At 38.4% G+C, this 20,114-nt stretch overlaps 1 protein-coding gene and 3 long non-coding RNA genes across 4 annotated transcripts; 3 read left to right on the top strand and 1 right to left on the bottom strand.

Moving 5' to 3' along the window:
- Positions 1–9,967: 9,967 nt before the first annotated feature.
- LOC110676443 lies at positions 9,968–10,562 on the top strand. The gene is made up of 2 exons (XR_002500391.1): positions 9,968–10,290; positions 10,352–10,562. It is a non-coding gene; the product is annotated as an uncharacterized LOC110676443 (long non-coding RNA).
- A 239-nt stretch (positions 10,563–10,801) lies between these two features.
- LOC110676442 lies at positions 10,802–11,270 on the top strand. The gene is made up of 2 exons (XR_002500390.1): positions 10,802–10,897; positions 10,981–11,270. It is a non-coding gene; the product is annotated as an uncharacterized LOC110676442 (long non-coding RNA).
- Positions 11,271–12,251: 981 nt separating this feature from the next.
- Positions 12,252–14,478, bottom strand: LOC110676441. The gene is made up of 2 exons (XM_021844305.1): positions 14,284–14,478; positions 12,252–14,034 (listed from the first exon to the last, which is right to left on the bottom strand). Exon 2 carries the CDS (start codon positions 14,010–14,012, stop codon positions 12,471–12,473), a length of 1,542 nt encoding a protein of 513 aa, XP_021699997.1. The 5' UTR covers positions 14,013–14,034; positions 14,284–14,478; the 3' UTR covers positions 12,252–12,470.
- Positions 14,479–19,477: 4,999 nt separating this feature from the next.
- On the top strand, positions 19,478–20,079 carry LOC5578823. The gene is made up of 2 exons (XR_002500389.1): positions 19,478–19,586; positions 19,657–20,079. It is a non-coding gene; the product is annotated as an uncharacterized LOC5578823 (long non-coding RNA).
- Positions 20,080–20,114: the final 35 nt, after the last annotated feature.

The raw sequence follows: 20,114 nt of genomic DNA, 5'->3' as shown, positions 1-20,114 counted from the left end.
GCTTGCACCGGTGTTGCAAATAATGTTCCAATTTTATTTTATACCAGTTTTCTGGTCTATTTTTTTGGAACAGGCTAGCTGCGTGTTCTATTTTTGGTCAGATTTGGACCAAGATTTGTGCTGTTCCAAAAATGGTTTGACAAATGTTTGTTTACCAGTTCGAATGTTTCTCGCTGAAGCAGTCACAGTCTTTAATGGACCAATGCATGTGTTCACTATCTAACGTTTGAGCGGTGCCGTGTTATTTACGGGACCATGGCAACGAGTGAATACGGCACCGCTCAAACGTCGAATTAGTGAAATCGTGCATTGGTCCATTCCTACTCATTTGAGGTAAGTAAAAATAGGAACAATATTTAATTGCTGCTGTTTTTTTACAATATTTATTCCCTTTCCCGCAATAGATCTGATTGGGGAATTCGTGTTCCGGGAGGACCAGCGAGGCGGCGGCAAGCGGTCACTCCACGGCTGTCTCCAATTGATGAGCTCAAGCTAGTGACTTTCGACCTGAAACGGATGCCTCTCGGAATGCGGTGTTCTTTTCGCTTTTTGGTGTACCTTAATTAAGAAAAAGGCCAACTGGTCGCACCTCCTGATCTTCAGCTGAATGGGTTCCTGAAAATCCGGCACTTTTCGAGTGCACTGAACGACCAGCATGAGGCTAATCATCAGCACGCTGCAAACGGAAATGGAATCTCTACCAAAATGGGCCAATCATTCAACGAAGAGTACATTCACAGCTGCCTGGCCATCGCGTCGCGGTGCATATTCGGAAACATTCCTCAACTTGTGTGTCGCCTTGAGACACTCCCGAGCAAGATCCAACTGCTGCACTGCCCATACTCGCAATACAGTCCCATTAGGAAAATCACGATGTCGAGAAAAACGCTTCTAAACATAAAACCCTCCTTTTTCGTTCTTCTGCTGCTGGAAGTAGTAAATGCCGGTGGCATTGCTCAATATACTATCATTGCAATGTGCAAAAACCGTAAATAATTTAAATTTAGTAAAACTGGTTGTTTTTTCCTATCAAAATTAGGGTTATTACAGATAGTACTCGTTATCCGAGTATTTCTCTCGCTAAACGCTTGAATACCCGCATACCAGTCCCATTACTGGGGATTCGCTTACTTTGTTATCGTTCACCTTGACACATTGTTGTTCGAGTTTACGATCGATTGCAATGTACTTTTTTGCAGCTTTCAGTTATCAACTATCTTTCAATAGTAATAATGTCCCTTGAAGTTCTTAAGCTGTACAGTGGTGATATATAATTGAGAAAATTATGAAGATTTCCTGAATTCAAATTAACCGTTGCGGTCGGCCATATGGAAGGCTTGCTGAAATCACAGCACGTGACGCGTGAAGGATTTGAAAACTATCAAAGAAAGGTGAATAAAACATGTTTTAGTCCACTTGATGGTTCTCAAGATATAGATAATCCTGATGGGTGCCAGGAGCTTTCCTATTTCTCGGCATTTGTTGCTGCAAACACTTAGTTTGATCATGTAAACACTGGCGACGATGCAAGCGACGATGTGCGTAATCTTGCGGCGGCCAAACAAGCTTCTCACTTCTCGCTGTTGGACTTTAGCCTGCCGGAGATTCTGATCATGATTGGCCGCAGGAAAAGTGGAGCAGTAGAATAGCCTAAAGAAAACTATTTTGCTTTATTTTAGTTTACAGGCAGCTAGCCTGATGTAGTGTTAATATTAATCGAAGAACAGAAGAAGTCGTTATGGCAAAACCTTTTTTAAACAAAAATAAGAGTTTTTCTTAATTATAGTTGAGTTGTACTTTCCTGATTCGTTTAATTGTTTCTATAAGGAAATAATTTACAATGCAAGCTTTCAGAAATCATCACAGGAATAGGTTTAGTTGAATTTCTTCATAATCATCAAATGGGACTGTTTTGCGGGTACTTTCAATATGGGACGCACATGGTTTGGTATTTTTTTCACATTTTGTCCATACAAAGATACAATTTGGAGTTTTATTTTAGAAAGTACACTAAAAATTAATACTATTCATGAAGCTAACTCAAAAGTGGCGAAAAATCAAATGGGACTGTTATGCGAGTATGGGCAGTGCAGATCATGATCAACGCCAACAAGACTGTGGAAGGCACATCTACATGCATTCAGTGCGCCCGCACCAAGGGGCGAGATTGCGCCAGAAGCACCACCGGGGACGTTCTCCATAAATTGCTCCGAAGATTGCCTCCATCAATTCTTCCGGGAATTAGCTCCAGGAATTCCTCCGGTGAATTTTACCAAGAATCCCTCCAGGGATTTCGTCCAAAAATTCATCCGAAGATATCCTCCAATAATTTCACCGGGGATTTTCTCCTAGAATTCCACCGGGGATTTCATTAAGCAATTTCTGTGGGGTTTTTCTTCAGAAATTTCTTCGGAGATATTTTTAGAGAATTTTTCCGGAGTTTTTCTCCAGGAATTTTTCTGGGAATTTGCACAAAGAATGTCTCCTGAGATTTCCTCCAGGGATTCCTCCGGAGATTTAAAAGATTCCTCCGGGGATATTCCCAAGAACTCGGGGATTTTTGTCAGGAATTCCTAAGGAGATTTTCAGTAGCAGTTTCTCCCATAATTTCCTCCAGAAACTCCTCTGACCAAATGCTCCAGGAATTAATCCTGGAATACCTCTAGGAATTCCTCAGAGGATTTTCTCCAGGAATTCCTCAGGGGCTTTCCAAAAGCAATTCCTCTGGGAATTTCGTCCAGAAATCCCTCTGGGGATTTAGTTCTGAAATTCTTCTGGGGATTTCGTCCAGATTCTCCGGATATTTCATTAAGAAATTTCTCACGGGATTTTCTCAAGAAATTCCTTGGGAAATTTTTCAGAGAATTTCTCCGGAATTTATCTCCAGGAATTTTTCTGGGAATTGCACCAGGAGTTTCTCAGGAGATTTACTCCAGTAATTCCTCCTTGGATTTCCTTCAGAGATTTTTTCAAAGAAATCCGTCCAGGAATTCTTCCGGGGATTTAGCCCAGGAATTCTTTCAGTGATATAGGGACTTTTTCCGGGGGGTTTCTTTAGTCCTCTGGAGGGCTTTTATATTCTGGCGATTTGCTCCAGGAATAAATCCGGAGATTTTTTTTCCAAGATATCCTCCGGGGATTTCCAATAGCAATTCCTCCAGGGATATTAAGAAGTTTTTCCGAGGATTTTCTCTAGAAATTTCATCGTGTTTTTTATCAGAAATTTTATCCGGAGATTTACTCCAAAAATTCCCATGAGAATTGAACCAGGAATTTCTTCGGAAATTTACTATAGGAATTTCTTCAGGATTTTCTCCGGGGGTTTCCTCTAGAAATTCCGCCAGAAATTCCTCCGGGGTTTCCTCCGGAAATTTCAAGAACTTTACCGGGGATTTTCTCTGGTGATCCCTCAGGGGATTTCGTCCAAGAATTCTTCTGGGGAATTCATCCAAAAATTCTTCTGGGGATTTCATCCAGAAGTTCTTCCGGGGATTTCCTACAGGAATAATTTCGAAGATTTTATTAAGAAGGTTTTTTTCCAGGGTTTCTTTGCAGGAACTCCTCTAGAGGTATTTTATATTCTGGCGATTTGCTCCAGGAATTATTCCGGAGATTTTTTCAAAGATATTCTCCGGGGAATTTCTTCAGGAATTCCTCAGGGGATTTCCAATAGCAATTCCTTCAGGGATATTAAGAAGTTTATCCGAGGATTTTCCCCAGAATTTCCTTCGTGTTTTTTTTTTTCAGAGATTTTATCCGGAGATTTCCTCCAAAATTTCACTAGTGAGTTGTACCAGGAATTTCTTCGGAAATTTACTCCAGGAATTTCTTCAGGATTTCCTCCGGGGGTTTTCTCCAGATATTCCTCCGGGGATTTCCTTCGGAAATTTCAAGAATCTCCAGAGATTTTTCCCGGTGATCATTCAGGGGATATCGTCCAAGAATTCCTCTGGGGTTTCGTCCAGAAATTCTTCCGAGGATTTCCTACAGGAATTCCTCCTGAGATTTCCTTAAGAAATTTCTCCAGGGATTTTCTCCAGAGATTCCTTCGGTGATTTTCCAGTGATTTTATCTGGAGATTTTCTCCAGAGTCCATGCATTTCTCCGGAGATTTCTTTCAGGGATTTCTTGCAAGAACTCCTCTAGAGAGCTTTTATATTCTGGCGATTTGCTCCAGAAATTATTTTGGAGATTTCTTCCAAGATATTCTCCGGGGAATTTCTTCAGAAATTCCTCAGGGGATTTCCAATAACAATTCCTCCAGGGATATTAGGAAATTCCTCCGAGGATTTTCTCCAGAAATTCCTTCATATATATTTTTAGAGATTTTATCCGGAGATTCCTCCAGAATTTCCCTGGAGAATTGAACCAGGAATTTCTCCGGAAATCCACTCCACGATTTCCTTCGGGGGTTGTCTCTGGAAATTTCGCCAGAAATTCCTCCGGAGATTTCCTCCGGAAATTTCAACTTTACCGGGGATTTTCTCTGGTAATCCCTTACTGAATTTCGTCCAAGAATTCCTCTGGAGATTCCTTCTAAGAATTTCTCTGGGGATTTCGTCCAGAATTCCTCCTGGGATTTCCCTAAGAAATTCCTCCGGGGATTTTCTCCAGAGATTTTTTCAAGAATTTATCCGGAGATTCCCTGGAGACTTGAATCAGGAGTTTCTTCGAAAATTAACTACAGGAATTTCTTCAGGATTTCCTCCGGGGGTGTTCTCGGGAAATTTCAAGAACTTTACCGAGGATGGTAATCCCTCAGGGTATTTCGTCCGAGAATTCTTCCGGGGATTTCCTACAGGAATCATTCCAAAGATTTTATTAAGAAATTCCTCCGGCGATTTTCTCCAGAGATTCCTTCGGTATTTTCCAGAGAATTTATCTGAAGTTTTTCTCCAGGAGTTTCTCCAGAACTTCCTCCGGACTCTTGGATTTCTTCCAGGGGTTTGGTTTCTTGCAGGAACTCCTCTAGAGGCCTTTTATATACTGGCGATTTGCTCCAGGAATTATTCCGGAGATTTTTTCCAAGATATCCTCTGGAGAATTTCTTCAGGAATTCCTAAGGGGATTTCCAATAGCAATTCCTCCAGGGATATTAAGAAATTCCTCCGAGGATTTTCCTCAGATTTTTTTTTTTCAGAGATTTTATCCGGAGATTTCCTCCAAAATTTCCCTGGTGAGTTGAACCAGGAATTTCTTCGGAAATTTACTATAGGAATTTCTTCGGAAATTTACTCCAGGAATTTCTTCGGAAATTTACTCCAGGAATTTCTTCAGGATTCCCTTCGGGGGTTTTCTCTAGATATTCCTCCAGGGATTTTCTCTGGTGATCCCTTAGGGGATTTCGTCCAAGAATTCCTCTGGGGATTTCGTCCAGAAATTCTTCCGAGGATTTCCTACAGGAATTGCTCCTGAGATATCCTTAAGAAATTCCTCCGGGGACTTTCTCCAGAGATTCCTTCGGTGAATTTTCAAGAGAATATATCTGGAGTTTTTCTCTGGGAATTTCTCCAGAACTTCCTCCCTGAATTTCTCCGGAGATTTCTTGCAGGAACTCCTCTAGAGGCCTTTTATATATTCTGGCGATTCGCTCCAGAAATTATTCTGGAGATTTCTTCCAAGATATCCTCCGGGTAATTTCTTCAGAAATTCCTCAGGGGATTTCCAATAGCAATTTCTCCAGGGATATTAGGAAATTCCTCCGAGGATTTTCTCCAGAAATTCCTTCGTATTTTTTTCAGAGATTTTATCCGGAGATTCCTCCAGAATTTCCCTGGAGAATTGAACCAGGAATTTCTCCGGAAATTTACTCCAGAAATTTTTCCAGGATATTCTCCGGGGGTTTTCTCTGGAAATTCCTCCGGGGATTTCCTCCGGAAATTTCAACAACTTTAGGGATGGTACATAAATTATGTCGCGCTAAATTTCAACTTTCTCGACCCCCTCCCCCCCTTTGTCACACTTTTTGTATGAGTCCTCCGAAAAATTTGTAAGGCTTGTCACACTTGGCTCAACCACCTCCCCCCCCCCCCTTGGAGCGTGACGTAATTTGTGCATGATCCATTACCGGAGAATGTCTCTGGTAATCCCTCACTAAATTTCGTCCAAGAATTACTCTGGGGATTCCGTCCAAGAATTCCTCTGGGGATTTCGTCCTGAAATTCTTACGGGGATTTACTACAGGAATTCCTCCTGAGATTTCCTTTAGACATTTCTCCGGGGATTTTCTCCAGAGATTCCATCGGTGATTTTTCCAAAGAATTTATCTGGAGTTTTTCTCCAGGAGTTTCCGGAACTGCGTCCGGAGATTTCTTCCTGGGATTTCTTGCAGGAACTCTTATAGAGGATTTCTCGGTGGATTTCCAATACTAATTCCGCCAGGGATATTAAGAAATTCCTCCGAGAATTTTCTCTAGAAATTCCTTCGTATTTTTTTTTTTCAAAGATTTTATTCGGAGATTCCTCCAGAATTTCCCTGGAGACTTGAACCGGGAATTTCTTCGGAAATTTACTACAGAAATTTCTTCAGGATTTCCTCCGGGAGTGTTCTCTAGAAATCCCTCCGGAAATTTCAAGAACTTTACCGAGGATTTTCACTGGTAATGCCACAGGGTATTTCGTCCAAGAATTCCTCTGAGGATTTCTTCCAGAAATTCTTCCGGGGATTTCCTACAGGAATCATTCCGAATATTTTATTAAGAAATTCCTCCGGCGATTTTCTCCAGAGATTTCTTCGGTGAATTTTCCAGAGAATTTATCTGGAGTTTTTTTCCAGGAGTTTCTCCGGCACTTCCTCCGAATTCCTGGATTTCTTCCAGGGATTTCTTGCAGGAACTCCTCTAGAGGCCTTTCATATTCTGGCGATTTGCTCCAGGAATTATTCCGAAGATTTTTTCCAATATATCTTCCGGGTATTTCTTCAGGAATACCTAAGGGGATTTCCAATAGCAATTCCTCCAGGGATATTAAGAAATTTCAAGAATCTTTCCGGGGATTTTCTCTGGTGATCCCACAGAGTATTTCGTCCAAGAATTCCTCTGGGAATTTCTTCCAGAAATTCTTCCGGGGATTTCTTACAGGAATTCCTCCTGAGATTTCCTTAAGAAATTCCTCCGGGGATTTTCTCCAGAGATTCCTTCGGTGATTTTTCCAAAGAATTTATCTGGAGTTTTTCTCCAGAACTTCCTCCATAAATTTCTCTGGAGATTTCTTGCAGGAACTTCTCTAGAGGCCTTTTATATATTCTGGCGATTTGCTCCAGGAATTATTCCGGAGATTTTTTCCAAGATATTCTCCGGAGAATTTCTTCCGAAATTCCTCAGGAGATTTCCAATAGCAATTCCTCCAGGGATATAAAGAAATTCCTCCGAGGATTTTACCCAGAAATTCCTTCGTTTTTTTTAGAGATTTTATCTCGAGATTCCTCCAGAATTTCCCTGGAGAATTGAACCAGGAATTCCTCAGGAAACTTATTCCAGGAATTTCTTCAGGATTTTCTCCGGGGTTTTTTTTCTGGAAATTCCACCAGAAATTACTCCGGGGATTTCCTCCGGAAATTTCAAGAACTTTCCGGAAATTTACTCCAGGAATTTATTCAGGATATCCTCCGGAGTTGTTCTCCAGAAATTCCTCCAGGGAATTCCCCCGAAAATGTTGACAACTTTACCGAGGATTTTCTCTGGTAATACCTCAGGGTGTTTCGTCCAAGAATTCCTCTGGGGATTTCTTCCGGGGATTTCCTACAGGAATAATTCCAAAGATTTTATTAAGAAATATCTCCGGCGATTTTCTCCAGAGATTCCTTCGATTATTTTTCAGAGAATTTATCTGGAGTTTTTCTCCAGGAGTTTCTCCGGAACTTCCTCGGAATTCCTGAATTTCTTGCAGGAACTCCTCTAGAAGCCTTTTATATTCAGGCGATTTTCTCCAGGAATTATTCCGGAGATTTTTTCCAAGATATCCCCCGAGGATTTTCCCCAGAATTTCCTTCGTTTTTTTTTCAGAGATTTTATCCGGAGATTTCCTCCAGAATTTCCCTGGAGAACCAGAAATTTCTTCGGAAATTTACTCCAGAAATTTCTTCAGGATTTCCTCCGGGGGTTTTCTCTATATATTCCTCCGGGGATTTCTTTCGGAAATTTCAAGAATCTCTCCGGGGATTTCCTCTGGTGATCCCTCAGGGGATTTCATCCAAGAATTCCTCTGGGGATTTCGTCCAGAAATTCTTCCGGGGATTTACTACAGGAATTCCTCCTAAAATTTCCTTAAGAAATTTCTCCAGGGATGTTTACTCTCACTAACCATCTCATTTTTATGTCAGACAAAAGTTCTTTATCCATTACTTTCGAGTTAAGCCGGCTCAAGTCCAATCCAAATTTAGTCCAAACAAAATCAAATCCAATCCAATCCAAACCCAATCCGAATCTAAATCCAAATCTAATCCAATCCATTCCAATCCAAAACCAATCCAATTCCAATCAAAATCCCATCAAAATCCAGTTCGAATCCATTTCAATCCAACACCAATCGAAATCAATTTCAATCCAATACCAATCCAAATACAGTTCAAATCCAATCGAAATCCATGCCAAATTTCATCAAAACCCAATCCATGTCAAATTCGAGTCCATTTCAACATCGATTCAACCCAAATTCCATCAAAAGCCAATCCGAATCCATTTCAATCCAACACCAATCCAAATCCATTCCAAAGCCAAGCCAAATTTCATCAAAATTCAATCCATATCAAATTCTAGTCCATTTCTACATCGATCCGATTCGAATTCAATCAAAATCCAGTTCCAACCCAATCCAATTTATTCCAAATCTAATCCAATCCAAATCCAATCCAAATTCAATCCAAATTCAGTCCAAATCCAATCCAAATCCAATCTAATTCCGAATCCATTTCAATCCGACACCAATCCAAATCCAATTAAATCCCATCAAAATCCAATCCATATCAAATTCAAGTCCATTTCAATTTCGATCCAATCCAAATTCATTTAAAATCCTGTTCCAATCCAATTCAAATCAAATCTAAATCAAATCTAAATCCAATCCAAATCCAAACCAAATCCAATCAAATCCAAATCAAATCCAAATTCAATCCAAATCCAATCTAAATCCGAATCGATTGCAATCCAATACGTTTTTTTGGGAAATTTCATTAAGAAATTCCTTCTGTATTTCCTCCAGGAATTTCTTCGGAAATTTCAAGAATTTCTCCGAAGTTATCCCCCAAGAACTCTTCCGGACATTTTCTCCAGGAATTTTTCAGGGGAATTCCAGTAGCATTTCGTTCAGGACTCCGCCTGGAATTCCTTCGGAACTCCACCGAGAATGCCTCGAAATTTCTCCATTCGGGAATAAGTGGGAGTTCCACTGGAAATTCACCAGAAGCTCCGGAGTTTTTTCCCGGAATTTTTCCGTAGTTTATTCAAGAATTCAACCGTACCTCCTTCAGGAATTTCCCTGCGAGTTACTCCAAGAAACCCGCTGGCAGTTTTCTACCGAATTCTACCCAGGAGTTCCTCAAAAATTCTTATCGGGAGTTCCATCGAGAATTCCTAAGTCCGTCTCCTAGGTTAGAGTTCCTCCGGAAATTATTCGATAAGTTCCACTACACGCCAAGAATCCCAGGATGGATGAACTCTTAATTTCTACAGAAATCCCTCCAGGGATTCAGCTGGAATTTCACTTTGTTCAATCATCACCAACATGTTTGTTTTTGTGATCACGTTCGAAATGGATCGGAAAAAAATACAACACCGGTGCATGCTCGTGTGGTTTGGTCTATTTTTACTGGTCTAATTAATTTTGACAGGTCCATTTTTGGAATATATTTGGAACAAAAAATAGACCACCGGTGAAGTTGCCCTTAGTTCAGTTGAATTACCCAAATATGGGTAATTGCGGTTATCCATATTCGGATGAAAAAATAAAAATTTAGATAATCATACACGCTAACTTTGAAGTACCCTTTAAATGAGTTCCATGTACCCATTTTCATAATCAGTATGGGAATGTCAGAAAAAGGGTATTTTTCAATGACATAAAAAAGGGTACTTTAACTCCATTTCGAAGTTTCCCCTCTCGTGGAAATAATGGGTAAATTGTATACATGCTAGTTTGATGTAATCAAATCCGCCATTGTTCGATTTTGTTTCGTTGCCACCCGGCATTAATGAAAAACAAATTGTGAAAAGTGGAATTCACGCGTTATTTCAAACCAATCCAGTGACCAATTTTGTTGTGATAGTTTTGTTTCATACGATGCTTTTCTGACACGTAAGTAATGCAAAGATTTTCTCTTGAATGACCTTCTTTACAAATCGCTTTTTTGTTGCAGATAATTCGACAGCTGTTTTAATTCACCCAAGCGGTTCGGGCCGGCTCCAAGGATGATGTTTTTGAAGCAGTTAAAGTGATCCAGAGTGTTCATTTCCAAGCTCCGTATGTTTGGGAACTTCCGACAAAAGAAACAAAATAATGATTTCTTAATTTTGTAGATAAAAATAATAAAAATGAATAATGAATATAGTTTTTGGATGGCCTTTGGATATATTTCCGTAACTCTTTTTTTTCTGGATCCCTAACCTCAATCTGCGGCAACATTCATTTAATAAATGAGGTTTTATTACCCATTTTCATTGTAAAGATCAAGAGTCAAAAATACCCATTATTTGAAGTTCAAAGCCAATACTCATTAATGAGTAAGTCGACTTTACTCTTTTAATGAGTTAAACCACTTTAGTTGGAAATGGGTATTATTTTACCCATTAATGGGTACTTTCATGTTAGCGTGTAGAGTGTCGATCAGAAGATACAATCGCTATTTTAAGCAGTATCTAACATATTATTCAATTTAAGATCGTCCAAGAAGAAAAATGATGATGTAAGTATGTAAGTTTAGTCATTTATTTATGATTTCAACACAATCATATACAATGTATTGACATAAACGAAAATTGTTTCCAGCTTCCACACTGATATACTCACGGCTTCCACACTGATATATTCACGGCATCGAAACGGCTGAAAAAGATGGACTTGCTGGATATAGTTCTAGAATGGAAATTCTACGAAGATGCGGCGACAGTAACACTAGATCGTTTAAAACCTAGGAGGCAATAAAATGACATATAAAATTGCCTGTTGGTGGCAGATTTGTCATGATAGATCTTATTGCTATTGTCACTTAATATTTCTGTATTTTTTCATATATCTCTTATTATAAATAAAGTTTGTATCTATACGTTAGTGACAAACTGAAATTTAATTCATTATATACTGCTTCGCGTTATAAAATGGGTAAACCAACGTGCGAAGTTGGTCAAAAATCGAACTTCGCACGTTGGTCCATTTATTTTTAGTCGCGAAGCAGTATAATTATTTAAATCCATAGAAAAGTCAATTAACGTACTCATTTTTGCGTATTTTTCGAATGTTTGCTTCCGCGTTCGAATACGGCAGTTTACCTATTTATGGGTAGAACACCCATAAAATGAGTGTGTGCACTTTTCGGCGATTATGGGTAAACTTTACCCATATTTGGGTAGACTGATCTTAGCGTGTGTGGCTCCGTATGTTACACTGTAAACTCGTAATTACCCTTTAATGTGGAAAAAATACCCATTATTTTCTGATACATGGAGACGTCAAAATAAAGGGTACATTTTTTTTTCGAATAATGGGTGTTCAGTACCCTTATATATATTCCGTCCATTTACTCTTTAATGAGTGAAAATTTCCTTGCGATCTGAAAACAGATTTAACTTCTCCCTCAGACCATACAAAAATATAATAGTTTATCTTCACAATACCGTAACAATTCAATAAAAAAATCAGAATAGCCAGTAATTTCAAGGTACCGTCAAGCTACCATTCACCGTGCATTTAAGAAAAATTTGCACTTCAAAAAATTATATAACGTTTCCGAATAATTTGAAGCGTACTAGAATACCACTACGTAGCGTGAAATTATATAATAATCCAGGGAAAAATCTAAAACTAGTGATGCATAACAAAAAAATACTGAAAAACTATGTTTGAAAATGTCATGTTAAGGTCGCCTCGTACCGTTCTATGTCACCATTTACCGTGCACACTAGTGCACCATTCACCGTGCGTATGGTTTTCGTCATGATTTAATTTTGTATCTTGGAGAAACGTTATTGATGGAGAAACTATGTTGCTAGTAGTGTGCGTACTCATTTTTAAGAGTACCGTCAAACGGGGTGACTTGCAACACTTTCCAGATATCTTTCTTAATAACTTAGAAAATAAACGATATTGTTTTTATTTTTCTTCGTCATAGTTTTAATGTGGACTAGTACTCTCAAATATAAGTATACGAAAAAATATTGCAATTCATACTTCAGTAAAAACCATCAAAATGTTGGGTGTTGCAAGTCACCCCATCTGCGGGGTGACTTGCAACGCTTAGGTAAGTTGAAAGAAAATCATTTTTAAAACATTTTGATCATTGTAATTTTCACCTTTTCCTTATTCTTAGATGGTCCTGCATTAGATACGGTAGTTTGTTGGTCCTTATTACGTTTCTTTTTCTTGGCTGGCTCATTCATTGGGTCATCTTTGTACTTTTTTGTACGCTTGGCAACTGTTGATGATGAATTCACTGGAATCTGTTGTGGTAAATCTTCAGTCGTCACAACACCACCCGGTTCAGTGAGGATTCGTTTTTTACGAGCCGGTGCTACATCCGGAGATTTTCCGAATCGAGCATCCTTGAGAACGTTGACGAAAGCATTGGACCAGGACTTTTCAGCTCCAGTTTCTGTTTCTTTCCTGGCTTCCGGTAGCTTCCTGAGCACCTGTTGAGGATTCAAAGGATATATTCCGGTTGTACGGAATCCAGAACGCAAACTGACAGCAGCATTGTCCAATCTTTCGACCGTCTTCTTAAGAAGTCCGGGAAACAAATGTTTCGGTACTGTTCCAGAGAATTTCGCCTTATATTCCAGAAGAACTTTCCTCCATTTGATTTTCAAAGGGCGGAAGAACGCTACGTCAAGTGGTTGGCAAAGATGCGTGCTATTCGGCGGAAGAAATACAAATCTTATGTTGTATTCCTGGCATGTTTGTATTACTCGCATAGACAGATGACTTGCCAGGTTATCACCGATAAGGATTTTTGGAGCTTGGCAATCCTCGGGATCGTGTTTCTTGAAGTGTGGCAATGCCACCTTAAAAAACCACTTCTCAAACAAATCATTGTCGAACCAACCACTTTTGGAGCATCCGTACACAGTGTGTTGAGGCCCTCCTGTTGTCCAAGTGTCATACAGAAAACGACTTTTGTACACTACGAACGGGGGCAGCAGAATTCCCGACGCCGTTCCAGCAAACATCGCGGAGGTGCTTGTTTTAGTGGAATCGAGAATACGCTCCGCATGCTTTGCACCGCGCCGAACGATGACCTTCGTACGTCCCGGATCATCCGTGAGGTTAGTTTCGTCGTAGTTGATGATGAGTTCAGGTTTCACATCCTTGACGGATTTCTTCATATTCTCAAAATAGCTGCAAATGGTTTCTTTCGAAACGGCGGCCCGGGATCTCTTGATATTTTCCGACAATCTGTTCGACAGATTTGTGTGGCGCTTCAAGAAGAACGTGCACCAGTCGTCGCCAGGAGTGTTGTCTTTGAAACGGTTCTCTTTTCTAGCTTGGTCATCCAGGAATCCCTTCACGATGGATTTCAGATCACTTCTCTGGAAAGGCATTCCCCACTCCGCAGCTAATAATAAGCCTTCCACCAGCGTTTGTTCGTCTTGGCGAGACAACACCGTTTGTCCACCGTAAACTCGCTTTTCACCACCTTCCTTCTTTAAGTGCCGTGATACGGTAGATGGACATAAGCTGTATTTCTGGGCTGCATCACGAATCGATACATTGTTCTTTTGGATTTCCAGCACCGCTTTTTCCAGAGTTTCCTTCGAAAAATTAGCATACGGGCGACTTCCGAAAGGCTTTTTGTATGTCCTCGGCATCTTTCCGGTCGGTGAGGTCCTCCTGCGATAATAAAACGGAATGAATTCAATACAGAATGCAAACTAACAACTTTATGAGTAAAAAAGAGTTTCTTTTCTACTGTTGCAAGTCACCCCGCGGAGGGTGGCATTTCAGAAAAAATGATTTTTCAAAAGTGAAACAATTTGTTTTGTTCATTATTTCTTTACTATTGTTTCTCTGATTAGATGCCGAAACTCAATCACAGACCGTTTGTGTTGAATTATTTATGAATTTCTCACTCCAACTTACGATTATTGACGATGAAATATTAACTGAAACGACTAAGTGCACTACCAATGGGAGAAAAGTATAAAATGTTAATAATTTTGCTGTGACAACTAGCAAACACAAGCATTACTGTGTAAACAAAGGATGAGTTATGGCAACAGTTGACAGTTTTGTTTATTTATAGAGTAAACATCCAAAAAGCGCGTATCAGTACTAGTGTTGCAAGTCACCCCGCCGTTGCAAGTCACCCCGTTTGACGGTACTCAAATCTTCATTTACAATAAAAACCATAAAAGTTTAAAAATTGACTAAACAATTATTTTTTCATTAAAATCGTTATAGGAGGTTTGACTGTATTGTCCAAACCATTCCTTATTCACTCAAAAACTAAATATGAAGTAATTTAATGACAACATAACAATAAATCTAATATTACCGAATAATTTCATGACTTTTACACTAATGCACGGTAATAGGCATCATATATATTGAAAAGGATCCATTCACCGTGCATTTGGGTTTCGACTGAAACACAATAAAAAAATCTAATTTGCATAAACTCTCATTGCTCATACAATGAAATACATCTTACTAATAGTATCCACAGTGAAAACTTGTTGGAATTTTGAAAATTTTCATACTCTGTCGTTAAAATGAAAAATGTGAATTTTTGGCGTTTCTACTAAGAGTGTTAAAAAATCTCATTATCAAACAGAATTCACATGATTTTGACTACATAAACTAGGTTTTTCAAAATGCTTTGTGACAAAAACTACTTCATTTCATCAATTTTATCTTATTTTGATGACAAAAGAATAATTTGTGAAAATTGTATGAATATTCGGTAGGAATTTGTATATGTGCACGGTGAATGGAGGCCGCACGGTGACTGGTGACTTAACGGTATGTGCATTCAAATTCTTTTCCTGTCGTGTTCTTGCTAAGAAAACAATAAAATTTCACAGGATGTTTTCCCGAGACTTCTGATGCTAAGTCTCGTATGCTTGTCCCGCTGCACATAACATCCGGTAGCAGCAATACCAGCCCGGTCAACCATCCTATGAACTACTTTAAATATCTTTATCCAATAATAAATATTTCGCTTGTTCTTTACTGTTTACTTTACATTTCGTTACGTATATTCAAGTATCTTCATCAATCTATAAAACCTTATGAGTGTCTTTCTTTATCAAGCATACAATATAGATCTTCAAAAAAATGATACTGAATTTCGTTAGATCATGTTTTATCGAATGGGCTTTAGTCACCTTCATGAATATTCATCGGAAAACGTGTAACGAATGATGCCAAAGTAAAGTTATTGACAAAGAAAAATGAAACGTTGTATCGAAGCACCTTTATCATTCTTTTCCGTACCGTTTCGTAAAGCAGCATAAAGGTATTCTGGTACATCGCATGGCAGGTCTCGATGTTTTGATTTTCCACGGATCGGCATATTTGAGACCTAATATGGTTCTGCGCGGCTTTTTCGAATCTTTTCTTTCAGATCCGAAACATTGCTGATAAGCATTTTGGATATCATAACCAGAAGGATGCCCTTAGGGTTAATTCACAAATTTCATAACACCAAAAATGGCCGTTTTCAACACCCACCCACCCCCTCGTAACGCATTTTGTATGAATATTTTCCCAATTTTGTATGAACTGTAACATCTCAAGGACACCCACCCACCCCCTCAAGCGTTATGAAATTTGTGAATGGGCTCTTAAATTGGTAGGTATTATCGCAAACATGTATGCGCAAGAAACATGCCTGCTGCTAGAGTGCTGGCCATTCTTGAGGCCTAGTTTATGAATGCCTCTTGCCACCCTTAGGGATGACATACAGTGGGGATTCGCTCGTTGGGGGTCCGCTACATGGAATGACTCGATGGTTGGATGTTCGCTGGTTGGAAAATATTCCAACTAAAAAGCACTCGAATGTCAAGATAATACAGTGGGATTCCGTTTTTGGCAACAAAGTTGAAATTTTCAGTTGCCAAAAACGGAACCGTGCCAAAATCGGAACCCATATTTCAGATTTCATTTTTCAAATATTGGTTTTGAAAGCATCATTACAATGTTAATACATCATTTTTATGGAATCATAAGGCGTTGAAATTTCGAAAAGGTTCACTTCGAAGCATTTTCCCGGAGGGTTATACTATGCTATGAATCTACTTATAGCTCCGTAATATTAAATCTGGCAAACGATTTTCTGATCGCGTTTTCACGCCTCAACTTCTTCAATTTTGTTTAGAAGCTTTGTGCATAATTTTTGTACAAGAGGGCCTTGTAAAACCAATAACCGCATAAGTGACTTTTATTGAAGAACTGGACATTTTCTTAAAACTATGAGAGAAAACGAAAAAAAATAGTTTTCTTTTAAAGACGTATTTGCGAATCAAAAGCGCTGGGTATTGCAAAACGGCATGACCTTTTTTTCTAATTAAATGAACATTTAAAATCAGTTTAACTTTTGGACCTAAGCGTAAAATTTGAAAAATTCGGTGAGTTTAGAATTGCTCCTTTAATTTATGTTTCTAATAAAGTGAAGCGTTTTATAATGAATGGTTGACAGTATCAAAAGAGCAAACATAAACATGAGAAGATGCATAAATGTCTTGTAATTGTGTAGAATTTAAGGTGAAGATGAATCGAAGCCAAAGTTCAAATTTTCAAGAGCACGGATCTGGAGAAGCAAACATTCGTTTGAGCTGAAAACCTAATCGAATGCTTAAGGTAATTACCACCAGCTAATGATCAATCGATTAAGTTTTCTGCTTAAACGGATGTTTGGTTCTTCAGATCCGTGCTCTTGAAAATTTGAAGTTTGGCTTCGATTCATCTTCCCCTTAATTTTAACTTGAAATAATTTTTAATTCAGCTAGATATATGTTTTACACCTGCCTTATGAAATCAATTGAAATTTACAGGATCCTGTTATGAAACCTCAAGAACCTTATAGGAATCTTCAGGTTCTCATAAGAAATCTACAGAAAAAACGCTTGAGCTCTGAAGCATCTTGCCAAGCATCCGTAGGATCTCGCAGAGCGTTCTCAGGATCTTGCTAAGGATTTTGCTATGAGTTAACATCTTGGAATTCCGCTGCGATGTTGCAGAAAATTCTCAGGTCTCCGATGAAAAAATTTAAAAGTTTATTATTATTAGGCTACCACTAGCACACCTCAAATTCCTCTGGGAACCTTTTCAAAATCCTCAAGCTTTCGCCGAAAATATTAAAAATACTACTAGAAATTCACATTATCCCGCTTAAAATTTACAGGACGCCCTAGAGTTTATTAGGAATCACCAGATTTTGGACATAATCCTCCATAACCAGTTATACACTCTAAAGATCCATCAAGAAGCTCTCAGTGTTCACTTGGAATCTTCAGATATCCTCATGAATTCGTTAAAATTTCTGAAAAGTCCCACAAGAACGAAGAATCCCTTAAGGATTCTCCAGGGTACCATTAGGAAACTCATAGACTCAGCTCGTAAGGAACATTTTGATGATGTTGAGACCCGTATCCTTGATTAACAATCTTGTACAGAATTCTGGATAGTCTCTTAACAAATCTAACGCCTTATAAAGTCTATAGAAAAGAGAGAACGTAGCTTTAAATAGTTGACGCAGAAAGATCAATATACACACCAATACCACAGACAAAAAGTAAAAACACTCTCAGTCGTATTTATCGCACGCTTCAATGGTATTATTGAAAATAAATTGTAGTTTGGACTGTATTCGCATTTGTCATGTTATTTAATGAAATTTAAAAAAAGTTATGATACACGACATTTTGCTGTACATATTTGTATCTATTATTGCGGTGTGTTTTTACATGCGCAATGTATGTAAATCCATAATAATAAAGACAGCGAGACAAAATTTATGATTGTAACTCTGTGTGAGTCAGAGATTTTTCGTTGCTCTTATGTCGGTGCTGGTGCTTTGTTCGAACAAGCTGTTCGAAATCTGAAGAACAGTGTTTTTTTTATTGTATCACCTACTGGCAGACTCAAGTGGGCTGGTCACTTAATATGAATGCCTAAGAAAAGAGGTTGGTCTTAAGTTGAGATACTGGTGGAGATTATTGGTGTCATGAAACGTTGCCTATGTATGACCAATAACCATTCTGAAGTAAATAAGCGCGTACGCGAGTCCTTAGTAGTTGGTGAGATTTGGGGAAACATCGACGAAAATGGAGATCTGGAAAGTAATCGGTGTGGAGTTGACATGCTTTTCAAGTGACTAAAGCAACAGACACGATAATATTTACAAAAAATTACAAATTTTAATGGTATTGAAAAATGTTGCCAAAAACGGATCCATTTTGTTGCCAAAATCGGGGGGTGCCAAAATCGGAGCATGCCAAAAACGGAGCATGCCAAAAACGGAATCCCACTGTATGTCAACTGACTTTGACGTCTGAGTACCGTCGCATTGAAGTCTCCATATATAGAACAAATGTGTATGTATATGTGCGTTTCGTGACGTTTTGCTCTCTAGATGCGTTAGTCTGGAGCATTTTCACCAGCCGTCAGTCGTTCCAACTAACGGGTCGGATTCGCTAGATGGAAGGCAGTCGTGTTCCAACCAGCGAATTCCCGCTGTATAGTGTAAAATAGTTGATAAGTGTCCATCTAACAATTAGAGTTCAATTCCCAATCAAAAAGGTATTGCCAAAAAAAATCATATTTAATAAACATAAACGGTCCGGTTCGCATGGAACCCCACAAATGTTTTTGGTTAATGATTATTTTTTCAAAGTCGGTAAAGCAGAAGAAGTCCGTTTATTTTGGTATCGAAATTTTGATAACATTTATCGAATATCCTTTACGCACAGTTTTTTTTACTAATCGATGACGATCGCTATTGATTTGTTATATAAGTGTCTTTAAAGCTCGATATAAAGAAAAAATAAGAAATTTAAAGATATGGTTGACCGGGAGGGCAGCAAATCAGCCTTAATAAATTATGCTCCCCCATCGACCTGAAGTATATGTTATTATATTAATCAATAAAATGTTTTGTGTTGATTAGCTTTCTTCGAAATGAAGCATTAAGATCGATTTGCAATTTATATATTTCAAAAAGAGTAAATATCACTCTGTTTCTTAGAAAAAATGTTTTTGGATAGTGGGTAAAATTTACTCGTTAATCTGACGTACAAGCCGTTTACTCTTTAATGAGTAGAGACCTTTTACCCTTTTTATGAGTTAAACTAGTTTCTTTCAAAGAGGGTACTTTTTTACCCTTTAAAGGGAACTTTGATCTTACAGTGTAGGGAAATTATTAAAGTTAATGCATCAGAATGGTAAAACTATGAATATATTACTGTTTAAAAATATATTATTATTCATGTTATTCCCAATGATTATTTGCAGCACAAATTTACTTTAACAGCAGTATTGGTACTCGTATGTTTGACATCTGTGATGACGTACGATCCAGAAGATGTCGAATTAAAAAATGTTATTCCTGCCAATGGCACGTTCGCTGCATTTTATCCTCGTGAAATGTATGGAAATCGAAATGGCAATGCAAGAGCACCGTTCGCACATGGCAGTTTTTATAAAAATAGAAATCCAGCGCTAGTTGATGTTCGTAATGCAGCTGCTTATGGATACCGTTTTGATGGCAAGCGAAGGTTCAATTATCCTTGATTATTCGTATATAGTGTGAAATTTTCTTAAAAATTTTGAAGTTATACTCATTGTTTTATATATATTGAAAAGCTGTTCTATCATTCATGATGCTATTTATTGACAATAATAAAAGCGATTCTATTACACACGGTGAAAACATAATTTTAAACGCCACCAAATTTTAATTTGATTGTACA

Source organism: Aedes aegypti, chromosome 2, assembly GCF_002204515.2.
Source record: "Aedes aegypti strain LVP_AGWG chromosome 2, AaegL5.0 Primary Assembly, whole genome shotgun sequence".
Taxonomy (NCBI): domain Eukaryota; kingdom Metazoa; phylum Arthropoda; class Insecta; order Diptera; family Culicidae; genus Aedes; species Aedes aegypti.
The sequence above is the reverse complement of the archived record's forward strand: the minus strand, read 5'-3'. Positions and strand labels throughout refer to the sequence as shown.